Source organism: Carettochelys insculpta, chromosome 17 (assembly GCF_033958435.1).
Source record: "Carettochelys insculpta isolate YL-2023 chromosome 17, ASM3395843v1, whole genome shotgun sequence".
Classification (NCBI taxonomy): Eukaryota; Metazoa; Chordata; order Testudines; family Carettochelyidae; genus Carettochelys; species Carettochelys insculpta.
The window spans coordinates 31,952,448-31,966,060 of NC_134153.1; the positions used below are offsets into that span (position 1 = coordinate 31,952,448).

General features: G+C 41.1%; 1 protein-coding gene across 9 annotated transcripts in view; it reads right to left on the bottom strand.

Annotated features, from left to right (window-relative positions):
* RALGAPB (Ral GTPase activating protein non-catalytic subunit beta) overlaps positions 1-13,613 on the bottom strand; it is a 112,580-nt gene that overhangs the window by 89,245 nt on the left and 9,722 nt on the right. For all 9 annotated transcript variants that reach the window (XM_075011357.1, XM_075011356.1, XM_075011353.1 and 6 more), the window contains exons 5-7: positions 5,460-5,623; positions 4,349-4,535; positions 296-427 (exon numbers count right to left, since the gene is read on the bottom strand). In XM_075011357.1, the coding sequence (XP_074867458.1) occupies positions 296-427; positions 4,349-4,535; positions 5,460-5,623 (483 nt within the window). The remainder of the gene's footprint in view (positions 1-295; positions 428-4,348; positions 4,536-5,459; positions 5,624-13,613) is intronic.

The following is a 13,613-nucleotide window of genomic DNA, read 5'->3' on the forward strand; positions in this document are numbered from 1 at the left end:
AGCAACTGAAAGAAAAGGTAAATTAAAGCACAGAGAATTATTTCCCTGAGATTCAGTTGAAAAGTTACAGTGTATTGGGGTGGGGGGGTACATCAGCCAGCCTGAGATGTTCCACACCAAACCCAAAAATAACCTGATCACATCTGACTAAACATTTCCTTTCTACTCACACAGACATTTCAGACACTTCACATTAGTTCTTTCTCCTTGCTGGGATAACTTCACTCACATCCAAAAGGATTTCCTGATATAACTGAGAAAGGGATAAAACATGCAAGAATAAGTATGACATTACCTCAGCATATGTAAGAAGCGAAACCAAGTCTGTGCAATGCATTCATTGTCCATTTCGGGAGGAATCAGACTGGCATCTTCATCAGGAATTTTAAATGGAGGAAATGAAGGTCCATATGTAAAACGCAGCAATCTAGGGGGACAAGTCAGTAAGGCTGTCATTGTGTTAGTACTCCTTTTTTACATCTCTAAATTACAATGCAAGATGCCCCATATATTGTTTAAACACATGTAAAATAAAAAGCTAATTACAAATATTACTCATAAATCAAACTTTTTACCCAGTCCTCCACTCAAAATTAAACAATCCATCTCACCCTCTCTACTCCACCCTTATCAAATGCTTCAGCCCGAAGCTTTGGAAGATGCCTGAAGGCCAGTGAGCCTGGACTCGAGCCCTCTATGAATATACTGCCTGCACACCATCGCTGTTTAAACAAAGGGACTACCAGCTTGTGAGTGGTGTGGGTTTTTAACTGACAATGTATTGCACAAAGAGAAAGGCATTTTCTCAAGTAATTAGGTTCCAAGTCACTTGGGCTTTTATTGATTTGGACCAACACATTGAATTAAACCTGAAAACAAAGAGAGCCAATGCAGATCACAGGTGTAAGGAATGCTCTCCATGAGGTGCCACGCTTACCATACAGACCCTTCACATTCTGCAGAAGCAGAAGTCTCCAAGTGGTCTTGAAGCTTAGCCCCACAAAGTGCCTTACAACGATTTAATCTCAAGGTGGCAAAGGCCTGGAAAACTGAAGTGAGGCCAGGGTTGGAAAGAGGGATAATCTTCTGGCCAAGCAGTGAAGGAAACTTGTGATCCAAATGTGCCACCTCTAAATCTCTTGCAAACCCATGAGAAACGGCACACAGATTCCAATCAGCACTGTCTCATTCGTCTCCAATCTCAAAATTTTGCTCCCCTCATGCTCCTTGCCCTCAGAAGACAAACACCGTTTGGCTTCCCCACAGTTTGGAAAAAAATTGCTTGGCATTTTCCACTCTGACTACCACCCCAGCTGAGCTAACAGTGTGCGGTCTGTGATGTTGTATGGAATACGGATGAACATTTATAATGCTGATACCAATATTTAAAAATAGCAATGAATTGTATACAGGATAGGCCACGTCAGATGTAAGTGGAAAGCCCCGCTCTGCTAAATACTACAATATTGTTTGTGTATATGTTTCATTTTTTCATCATGCATTATAAGCATGTAAGCATCTGTACCTCAAGTTCGTCCTGTGTTTTTGGACACCGCAGGCAGACTGGCATCAGCACTACCCAGCCTGCCTGATGGCCTGTTAAGGGCACTCTGCAGTACAATGAATCTCTCGAGTCAGCAGGACATGTAAAGACATGCTTATGGACAGGGTACTCCAAGTACTTTTCCATGCATATATGCTGTGAGCTTGTGTTTGGGACAAAGGATGTAAAGGGCACATGGCAAAGAATTTAGAAAGGCTGCCGCACCATCTCCATTTTGTCTTCAATCCTGCTCCTCACCTCCAGAGTGACTTCTACAAACTGAAGCTTTCAACAATGAATTGATAGCTGGATCGACGCTTTGGATGTGTTCCAGACGGACTTCACAAGCCAGGAAACTTGCCAGCAGCGTTAAGAATCTGATATACAAACTCTGAAGTCATATGTACGCATGATTGTTTTGACCCTTTAATAACTATCTTTGCTTTTATTTCTTTTCTTCTAAAATTCAATCCTTTAGGTGTAGGTATTAAAGAATTGGCTGGCAATGTTGTACTTTGGGTAAGATCAAAACTAATACTGATTTGGTAACATGTCTCATCCTTCGGGGATCAGAAGAACGTTTTGTAAACTGAACAAAAGTTTTAAGTAAGGTTACCATATTGACCTTTCAAAAACAGAGGATACTCCCTTCGAGAGGGAGTCTATCTGTATCAGTAGCTACCAACCCACACCATATTAATGTGTTGTAGTATCGTGTGGGTTGGTAGCTACACTGTATTAATGTACTATGTATACTATAATACATTAATACAACATGAGTTGGTAGATGCTGATACAGATACACTCCCTCTCACAGGTGTCTTTTTTTTTTTAAATATATTAACCCTAGCTTTAACTATCTCCTCACTTTACTGAACTTGGTCATGGATTGGGAGCCGGAGACTGGACTACAATAAAGGGGCTGTGTGACTGGCTAGTGAATCTATGTATAAGGTTAACCACTAGTTTTGAGAGACTCCACTTTCATTTTGCAGCTTGCCCTGAACTTGGCATTTTCAGTCTGGACTGTCTTACACACCTCAATTTGCAAGCCCCACTCTACATAGAAGCTTGTTTGTTATACAGGTTGAACCTCTCTAATTTGGAACTCCCTCATCCAGCAAACTCCATAATTTGGCATGATTTTAGTTAGCCAGATGACCACTTATCATGGGTGTGGCCAAGTTTCCCACGGTCCCATTAAGTTTGCTTATTGCCACCAGTCCTGGCTGTAAGTGTCCTGTGCTGTTATTTAGCTGCAATTTACCCCTAAATGTCTCCTAAGAGCCAAGTAAGCAGTGGAAGTGTTGATAATGTGCTAGAAAATCTGACCTCCCATCGTTCAGCAAATTCTCTTGTTCGACAACAGTCAGGTCCCGAGGGTGCCAGACAAGAGAGGTTCAACCTGCACTACAAACAGCAGGAAAGAAAGTAAGAAAATCAAGTTTGAGGCCAAACTGTAGGACAGCAAAAGCCATGTCTAACTGAGTGATTATGCTTTTTTAAAAACTATTATCGCAGCTGGACATTACAATGATTTGCACCTGGCAAATGCTAAAGACAGATTCATGCTGCTCATTACTGTTATTATCTTCAAAGTAAGAGCTAGGTTAAGGTTTAACTCTTGAACCAGCTGCTCTTCCACAATGAAAATATATCTTTACTGTTGAGTTAACTCAGGTAATCTGAGCCCAAGGTCGCCTAGACCAGCTGAGCAACCATACTGCAGAGCCCTACCCATGTCTCTCAATAGGGATGCTGGGGGAACTTCCTATGGTTCTTCATGCTGCAATAAGCTTAACTGCTCACAGATTCTTTTCCTTTTGAATTATGGGAGAACGTGTCTGTCCTCCTGAGCCCAGGGGGGAATTGTGGGAAGGCACCAGAAGGCTACTAGCACTTCACCAATGTAGCCTTTGTCTACACTTCAAAGTGGGCATGTTACCAGCTCAAGTGAAAGCAGAAGCTAAGTGTAACCTATACTCCAGCAAGGCCAGTTAAGCTTGGGTTCAGAAGAGCATTAAATTTGGGTGAAATGTTTGTTTTTTGGTGGGCAAAACAGCAAAGGACAACATCTCAGAAGAACCCCAGTTAACTCTGAAGTGAAGAAATACTCTTAGAAAGCAAAACATTAAGATTCCATATACACATGCATTCCTGAGTGACTTCACCAGCCACCACTGTTTTCGCTCCACTGTACAGCATGGAAAATCTAAACATTTTTTAAATTTTAAAAAGCACTTGGACAACAGAAGTTTTCCTAGAATTGAACTGAAAGCTACTGAAAACAAGATTAAAGAAAAAATCACAACCATGTGCTGTTATATGTACTGCTAGGTAACGCAAGTTTTGGGTAACAGAGATATTAATATTATACCTAAGACAGAAAAAGACAATACACTGAACCGTTCATTTATGGAATGCTAATATTTACTACATGCATGAATGGTTAAAAAAATCCACAGAACTGAACTTCACAAATATTGAAGTTTATCAGGTTTTAGTTGGTATTTGTTTTGCTCACCAAAAGATTTTGAATAAGCTGCTAATTACTCAAATGTGCTCCTGACTGTAAAAATGTGATCCATGATATGAGAACCACAGGTACAGTGATCATATCTGTGAAATAACAGCCACCCAGTTATTCTGGAACCCTTGGAATATATTTGTCTCTTTATAACTGTGTTCCACAAAAGGAATAAAAATACAGGGCTATGAACAACTCTATCATCACACAGAACTGGCTACTACCATACACTGTAAGGCTGTTCATCTCCATGACAGTTTCTTTAGCGATTCACCTACCTGGAAGTAAGGGCACAGATAACCTTGCTCCACTGCTCTACTACAGCAGGGTGATGCCGCCAATTGGCCACCATTTCTTTGGCAGTTTTCCAGTAAGGGGGTGTTGGAAAGCACCGACTGCAAGCCAGCAACCACACTTCAAACAGCACACCGATCAATTTCTCAGCCAGATTCTCAGCAATGCCACCTTATTCCGAAACAAAACAAACATTTAAAGTAACTTAAAATGCTAGATCTCTTTCAGCCATTTCTCATAGAAAATCCTACAGAACTTAAAGGAATCTCATGGCTATCACACTCATATCACTTTGAATTTGCAGAGATTTCAATTTATAAACCTATTCTGATCTACCACAGCATCATGTACTTATTTTCTACATGTGTACACAGATTTTTAATAAATCCACGTTATAACTGACAGTGTAAAAGCCTAGCTATATACGTAATACAAATACTGTGCAACAACAGATTCACCTACCTAAACATGTTATCACATCAACCCACCACAGTTTAGAGGGAGAGAGATCTGTCCATATACTTATTAGTTTACAGGTGTGTAGGTACCAGTGTTCCCTGGAAGCTAAGTGCTTGGGCAGTCGCCCAGGAGAAATTTAGGTGCCACCCTGCTGATTAGCAGAGCACCCACAGCCAGCAGTGTGTGTTTCAATTAATGATGAACATCCACTCATGCCTTACTGCACGTAACAAAGTTTATTTTACCCATGCATGGAAAACGGGGAATACTGGTAGGCACTGATATATCTTCTCACTGCCTCTCAAGCTAGGGCAAAAGGAAGATACTACAGAGCTGAAAGACAGACTCATAGAACAACAAGACAGAAAACTCGGTAACTGAGTTCATACTGGGGACAGACCACCAGATGCCTTGCAGCAGTATGCGGTGACAATTTATACATGACAAAAACTGTTTAAGTAGGCTCAATTTCAAGCCATCCAACTTTTAATTCAGAATTTAAATACAAGAGAGGGGTTGGTGCTCCTACATAGCCACGAGCAACTGCTGATGGTTTTTCAAGATGAAAGCAAACTACCCTTGGTGCCCAAAACCTGTGTATTAATAAGAGAAGCAAATGAAAAAGAAGACACAAACCTTGCACAGTTGGAGCTGCCAGAAGAGTATCATTAATCTGGAGGAGAAACAATAATAAAACCTCCCACGTTTCTCGAGCCATGGTGGTTGACTCACGCGCCAATTTCTGGACCGCTTTCAAAACCTGCAAACATAGCCTAATCTGATTGGACCCCGGGTCCTGCCTACAAGAGAACAACACTAGTTGAGTTTATATAAAAATATATCTATAGTTTTGAGATTAACTACAGTATCTAAAATTAACTGTGTTATATGCAGAAGAACCTAAAATGGCAATACTATTGAATCAAACATGAGCTGAGCTATCCAGGGGAAGCCTAACTCTGCCTCAGTGCACTGAAATATGCAGTACAATAGCTCTCATATAAATCACCCTACGCAACATATACACACCCATACAAAATGCTATACAATGTACACATTTACAGTTACAGAAAGTACAGTTCCTTTATTATATGCCAATTGCTATGGTGAATGGCTCATCACCTAATGACATTAAGAACATAAAAATGCATAACATAGAGAGGAAGCAGAATTACAGAGCAATATAGAATCATGGGACTGGTAGAAACTTCAAGAGGACATCACATCCAGTCCCCTGCATTCCTGTCAGGACCAGGTTCCAGCCAGGCAGGTGTTTGTCTAACCTGTTCTTAAATGATCTCCAATAACAGATTCCACAACATCCCTAGGCAATTTATTGCAGTGCTTAATCACCCTGACAGGTAGGAAGCTTTTCATAATGTACAATCTGAGCCTTCAATGCTGTATTTTTTTTAATCTTAGCACCAGACATCAAGGAGAATAATTTTTCTCCCTCCTCCTTGGAGCAACGTTTTAGACACTTGAAAGTTGTAATGCACCTTTCAGTCTTCTCTTTCCCAGACTAAACCAACCAAATTATTTCCATCTTTCTTCAGAAGTCATGTTTTGTAGACCTTTAATCATTTTGTTGCTCTTCTCCAGACCCTCTGCAATTTCTCCACATCTTTCTTGAAATGTGGTGCCCACAACTGGACGCTGTACTCTGAGACCACACCAGTGACGAGTACAGAACAAGAATTACTTATGTACTTCTTACAAACAACCCTGTTAATTCATCAAGAATGATGTTTGCTGTTTTTGCAACTTTATCACATGGTTGAGTCTTGTGGACCACCATGACCTTTACAGCCTTTCCATAGTAGACATTCCTTGACAGTCATTTCCCCATTTTGTCCTGTGGCACCTTATAGACTAACAGAAAAGTTTAGAGCCTGAGCTTTTGTGAGTTAACTCACTTCTTCAGATGCATCTGAAGAAGTGAGTTAACTCACGAAAGCTCAGGCTCTAAACTTTTCTGTTAGTCTATAAGGTGCCACAGGACCCTTCGTTGCTGCTACAGATCCAGACTAACACTGCTACCCCTCTGATACTTCCCCATTTTGTGTGTGTTACACTGATCATCCCTTCCTAAATGGAGGACTTTGCATGTCTTTATTGAATTTCATTCTATTTACTTCAGACTATTTCTCCAGTTCCCCAGATCATTTTGAATTATAATCCTATCTTCCAAACACCTGCAACCCCACCCAGCTTGGTATCATCTGCAAACTGTGTAACTGTTCTGTCTATGACCTTATCTAAATCATTCATAAAGATATTGAACAGAACTGGTCCCAAAACTGCAGAAACCCACTTGTTATGCCCTGCCAATGACTGTGAAGCACCGATGACTTTTCTCTGGGAATGAATATCCAACCGTTTATGCACCCATCTTATAGCAGCCTCATCTAGGTTGCATTTCCCTAGATCTTTAACAAGGTCATAGGAAACTTTTTAAATCCTTTAGTAAGCACACACCACATCTACCACCCTCCTCCTTATGCATAAGGCTTGCAATCCTATCAATGAACACTATCAACTTGATTTGACAAATCCACGTTAATATTACCTTCTACATATTTGCAAATAGTTTCCTTAATTACTTGTTCCATTATTTTTCTTTGTACGCAAGTTAAGATGACTGGTCTGTAGTTTCCTGAGTTGTCCTTATTTCCCTTTTTAGAAAAGAGCACTATGTATCCCTTTTCCAGTCTTCTGGAATCTCCTGTCTTACATGAATTTTCAAAGATGATAGCTAAAAGCTCAGATGTCCACTCAATTAACTCCTCCAGTATTCTAAGATTCATTTAATTAGGCCCTGGTTATTTGAAGACCTCTAACTTGGCTAAGTAATCTATAATTTTTAATTCTCCTCCTCCAACTGCCGACTCCTGCCCCCCCAGACCTGGCTCTGCCATCTTAACGCTGGGGGGCCTCACAGCACCCACTTCCCGTACCCGAGGGAAGAGAAGGAAGGTGCGAGGCCCAGAAGCCTCTCTGTGGCTGCCCCCCGCACCCATTTTTCTTGCTGCTCTTTATGTTTCTAGCTAGTTTGTTTTCACTTTCTGCCTTGACATTTCTAATTTTGCCTCTACATAGTATTTGTCTATTCCTCCTTTATATCTTGACCTACTTTCCACTTTTCGTAAGTCTTTTTTTTTTTTTTTTTTTGATTTTTAGATCATTCAAGAGATCCTGGTTAAACCAATTGTATTCAATTGTTTTTCCTCTCAGTCTTGCTTCCCAGGGAAGCTTACCTACCGACTCAATGGCTGCACCTACACTAATAAATCCTTTCAAAAAAATCAGGCCCTCTTCTGAAAGAACAAGCGAGAGCCCAGACACAAAATACTCCTTTGAAAGAACGTAGTGCTTCTTCCGGAGGACCTCTTCCTCTCCCAAATGAGGAAGAGTGCCTTTTTTGAAAAAATTCCTTTAGACAAAAGTGTGTGTAGATGCACCAGGGGCCTTTTGTTCGAAAGAGCGATCCTCATGGTGCCAGATTTTTCAAACCCTGGCCCATTCTTTCAAGAGCAGGGGTGGGGTAGATGCTCCCTTTTGAAAGAGCAGATTGCTCTTTTGATCTGCTTTTTTGTGTGAAGATCTTTTGAAAGAAGATCTTCTGCATGACATCTTCCAGAAGATCCTCTTCTGAAATATCACTGTAATGCAGACACGGTTCCTGAGTTTGCTCAAGTCTGCCTCCTTGAAAGTCACTGTCTTTTTTTTGCTGTTCTCCCTCCTACAATTCCTTAGAATTATGGTCACTTTCACCCAATCTTCCACTTCAATAGTCACATTCTAAACCCGTTTCTGCCTATTTATTCAAGTCAAATTTAGGACAGTCTCTCCCATTCCCCTCCCCCAAATATTTTTTTCTCCACCTTCTAAAACAAAAAATTGTCTCCACTACATTCCAAGAATTTGTTGGATAATCTGGATCATTTTTATTTTAAAGTGTTCCTATTAAGAATACATAAGTTATAAAGTTTACCAAATAAACCAGTTCCCAACCTTCCTCACCCATTTGTAACAGGAAGGCTGATTTTCACTCACTCTTATACACAAGAATGCTGTGGCTCTAGATAGGTTGCTAAGCTCTGTCAGGGTGGGGATACTATTGTGCAATGTACCATCTATACTTTGACACTGATGGGCTCCTGCTCCAAAGAGCTTATGAGCTAAGGATGGTGTGTTGAAGTCACAGCTAGACTGTACAAGATGAAGGAGCTGTTAAGTATTTTTTAAAATGGTATAGGGAGAGCAAAAAGTAAAGCAAACTTCTTTTTGTGGACAGCATTCAGATTAGACTGACTCGATACCACATAGGTCACCAAAAAGAAGCCCACTTGTTTCCTGATTTGTATTCCCCCCCACTCCCCACCCCAGTATCTCCCACTTCAAAAAATAACATTCTGAGTTTTAGATTTCTTCCTTCCTTCCCAGCCTGGAGAAGGAACACTCAAGGGTGGGGTAAAGACACACAGTTTACTGATGGAAAGCTAAACCAAGAGTTCAACTGTGCATTTAGTTTTGACTGTAGCTGACCCTATGATCAGTTTAATTCTCATGAGCCACACTCCTGAGCAAACTGTATTTCACCTTTGATTTTGCCTGGAGAAGACAGAGTTTAGGCCCTGGAAAAGGGAGAAAAACTATGGAGAGCACAGCAGGAGTCAGTGGGAACAGAGTGGAAACATCATTTGTCATAAAGCCATCAGTCACTGCACCCAAATTTCTTTATAGCCTAAACAGGATAGATGAAGTTCTTCTGGACTCTGACAGCCGGGACCTTAATTCTGTAGCCAGGCACCTGGACCTATCAGAACATACAGTACCTGTAGGACTTCCGGAACTTCTCTGGAAGCTTCTTGTAGATTGTAACTGATGCGTTTATTGAATTCAAATGCAATCCACAGACCAGAGCCTTACTTATCTGCACAGTAAAGTCAATTTATTTTATGTAGGTTCCCTCTTCTCATAGGGCTGCCAAGTTTTACATTGATAATGTATAACTATCAGCGTTGGCAAGAGATGCTGCAAGTTTTAGCAGCTAGATCAGAAACAGATGGGCTCTGGATATCTAAATATGACGAGGACATGGCTGAGATTATCAGATAAGCACAGCAGGCTGGAGGCTCCCCTTAAAATAATCAGTGAAACATATAAAAATCATATTATGTCATCACCAGCCAACTGAGTGAGTACTGAAATGAAAACATATCGTCACACTTTCTTAGAAATGCCAATCCAGTGTCTTTACACACATGTAGACAGTCCTTTACAAACACAATTGGTTCATGCTTCCAATGTTGTTTTTAGATATTCAAAGAAGGGGTAGGGCTGCAGGTGCTGCCAGAACACGTTTTTTAAACAGCTAAAACAAGAGCCTAATTTTAATGTTGTTTTTCCTCAGCCCTCACCTTTCCCCTCACCTTCTCATGGGTAGGCAGCCTAACATGAAACGAGAATTTATGTCCATATTAAGTTTAATAAACTTGAAGGAACATAACTGACTTTGTTCTTTCAAATGGCGAGTCTTCAAATCCATTTGAGACAGCCAATGGTGTGAAGCAGGGGTGCGTGCTGGCCCCAGTGCTATTCAACCTCTTTGTCACGTGTGTCATCAGCCACACAGTCAGGGACCTGGACCTCAGAGTCTACATGAAGTACAGGCTTGATGGGTCACTTTTCGACCTTCGTTGTTTGAATGTTAGACCCACGATGCTTGAGAGGCTCGTCCTTGAAGCTCTTTTTGCTAACAACTATGCACTGTTGGCACACAAGGAATCTGATTTCCAGCTTATTGTCAACAAGTTTGCTGAAGCCACTTGCCTCTTTGGTTTGACTATCAGCCTAGGAAAGACCAAGGTACTGTTTTCAACCTGCTCCAGGATCTCCTGCTCTCCCCGCTTCAATCTCTATTGAAGTAAGAGAGTTAAACACAGTGGATGAGTTCAAGTACGTCAGCAGCATGATAGCCAATGATGGCTCCCTTGACAAAGAAATCAATGCCAGGATCTGCCAGGCCAGCTGGGCACTAGGACGTCTGAGAGAGTGAGTGTTGAATCAGCACAATATCTGACCATCCACTAAACTGAAAGTGTACACGGCTGTAGTCCTGAGCAGTCTCCTGTATGGCTGTGAAACCTGGACCTTGTACAGAAAACATGTGAATCTGCTGGAGCACTTCCACACACACAGCCTGAGGTCAATACTGCACATTTGATGGCAGGAGAGTCATGAACCTGGCAGTCCTTGACAGAGCAGGAGCCACTAGCATTGAAGCCATGATTCTCAAAGCCCAGCTTTGCTGAACAGGGCAGGTCATATAAATGGAGGACTCAAGAATCCCTAAACAGCTGCTCTATGGTGAGCTTTCCCAGGGCAAAAGGAATCAAGGTAGGCCTCGCAAGAGGTATGAAGTTTGCATGAAGGCCAACGTTGCTCATGGTAGATTAAAGCCAAAGCAGCTAGAGCAGCATTCCGAAGACCAAAGAGGCTGGAGTGCTCTCATACGACACACACGTGACAACTTTGAAGAGCAGCGATGCGTACACCTGAGTGATACTTGTGAGAGGAGAAAAGCAACAGCAGCAGCTACACTAACAGAGTCAGGACAATTCCCTTACCCCTACTGTTCAAGGCTTGGACTCCTCAGCCACATGCGAGTCCACAACTGATGAGCCCATGCAAGCTCAAGAAATCATTATCGGACACAACAGACCACCAAGACAAACACTTGGAAGGATGGTCCAGTGGTTAGTGCATTAGCCTTATAATTGGCAACAGAAAGATAGAATGCAAACTAACATGGCTATCAAAACAAACCAGCAGTCATGTCGCACTTTAAAGACGAACAAAATTTATTGGGTGATGAGCTTTTGTGGGACAGACCAAATCAAGCTCAATTACCCAATAAATTATTTTGCTAGTCTTTAAAGTGCTACATGACTGCTGGTTTGTTTTGATAGCCTAATAATTCGAAGAGTGATTCAAATACCTGCTACAACTTAAATACCCTGGGCAAGCTTTGGCAGGACACTTTGCCTCCAAGCTTAGCTAGCCCACCTGTAAAATGGAGCAAGCAAAGCCTCCCAACAGGTGGTAAAGTTGGGGAAGGAGACTGGTAAGACTGTCTCCATACAACTGAGACTCCTGTATATTTCCTTCATACCCCACAAATCTCATTGTACCTTTAAGGATAACAATCATATCAAGACACCACTGCTTCTCAAGCCCATAAGACCAGCTTGTGGAATCTCATCCACTGCAACTAGCTGCTGTGACTTAACACCCATCACAAAGCACCTAAGCTACAGCTGCAGAGACCAAGGTGGTTACAAAAAGGCAGTGATTTTTAAAAACAGAGTCACCAAATGCCTTAGAGACTCCCCTAGTCGGGACTTGAGAATGTGGCAGGGCGGATGGTTTTGCTTGTTTAAGTGTCTGTCATCTTATGCTTATTACTGACCTTGCTTTAATCTAAACTAAAATATTGTTGCTACATGTGGTCTGAGACCAAGTCTGAACTGAGAAATTCCAAATTCCAATACCTGAATATTTAATAAGGTTAATGAACACTCCCTTCTGCACTTTTAAAGCTAAAGCTGATTAGTAAAATACTTGGGCTTTTCTAGCAGAAAGCACAGGTCGCAGTAAGCACTCTGCAGCTATTGTGTATGTTGAATTGATGCTACAGGCATACAATACAAGAATAGTACACCCACTTATGCTAGTGTACCCTGCAAGGCAGATGGCCTTAATCGCTAAAAACTTTATTAAAACAGGCACGTGAATGAGGGGAGAGAAATGTAATTGTAACATCAACCCTAACAGATGGTATTCTCTTCTTCCTGACTTAAAAGCTGGGTGAAGTGCTTGAACAAAAATCATCAATTTGTACGTCCTCCTAATAAGCCCATCATTTTTAATCAGCAGATCAGAGTGTACATGCAAACTATGGAAAACACGAGTGGTGTTTGCTGTAGCCTGGAAAAATGGGACATCCATGTATGGAAAGGCAGCTTCAAGGGTATACATCTGGTTATTGAGGCAAAAGCTGCAAAACTATCAGAAGGGTTTCTCTCTTCAGACTTACCCTTCCTCCGGACATAAAAAGAAGGATAGTTGTTGTTTCTTCATATCACTTCATAACACGTATTTTTATACCTTGTGTTACCATCAGCTGTCCCAGATTCCAAAGCTACTTTGCCAGCAAAGTTTTCTGGTCTGCAGATCTCTGATATAAATTGACACCTGCTCTTCTTCTGACATGTCAGTGACAAAGTAGTATGTCTGTCTCAGTCTCATTGTGCACGTGAGAGTTAAGATTTTGCTAACAGTTCTCTTAAATCTTTGTGTGATTCAAGCTTAATTTAATTTTTTGGGAAGTGAAACAAAAAAACTAGTTTAAAATTTTTAAAACTAAAATTCATATTCAGTGAACATGTAAGAAGTGACGAACAAGGTAGAGAGTTCTTGGAAGTACTCATATTGCACTTTTGGTGCAATTTACTAACAAGAGTTTTTTTTTTTGTGGAAACACTGATAGTTTCTGTTTCCATGGATTTTACAGGAGCAGCAGAGCCATTATGTTATCTGTGGAAAATCAGTTTTCACATTTTTGCACCCACTTTTAAGAGGCCCTTACCAAAAACCTTCCTATGCTGTCTGCAAATAAAAGTCATGTCATCTCTGTGACATGAAACCTACTGTTATTTAATCATGATTTCCAAAGACCTATTCTTAGATTTAAGGGAGGATTACAATCACCTATCCTCACCTCCC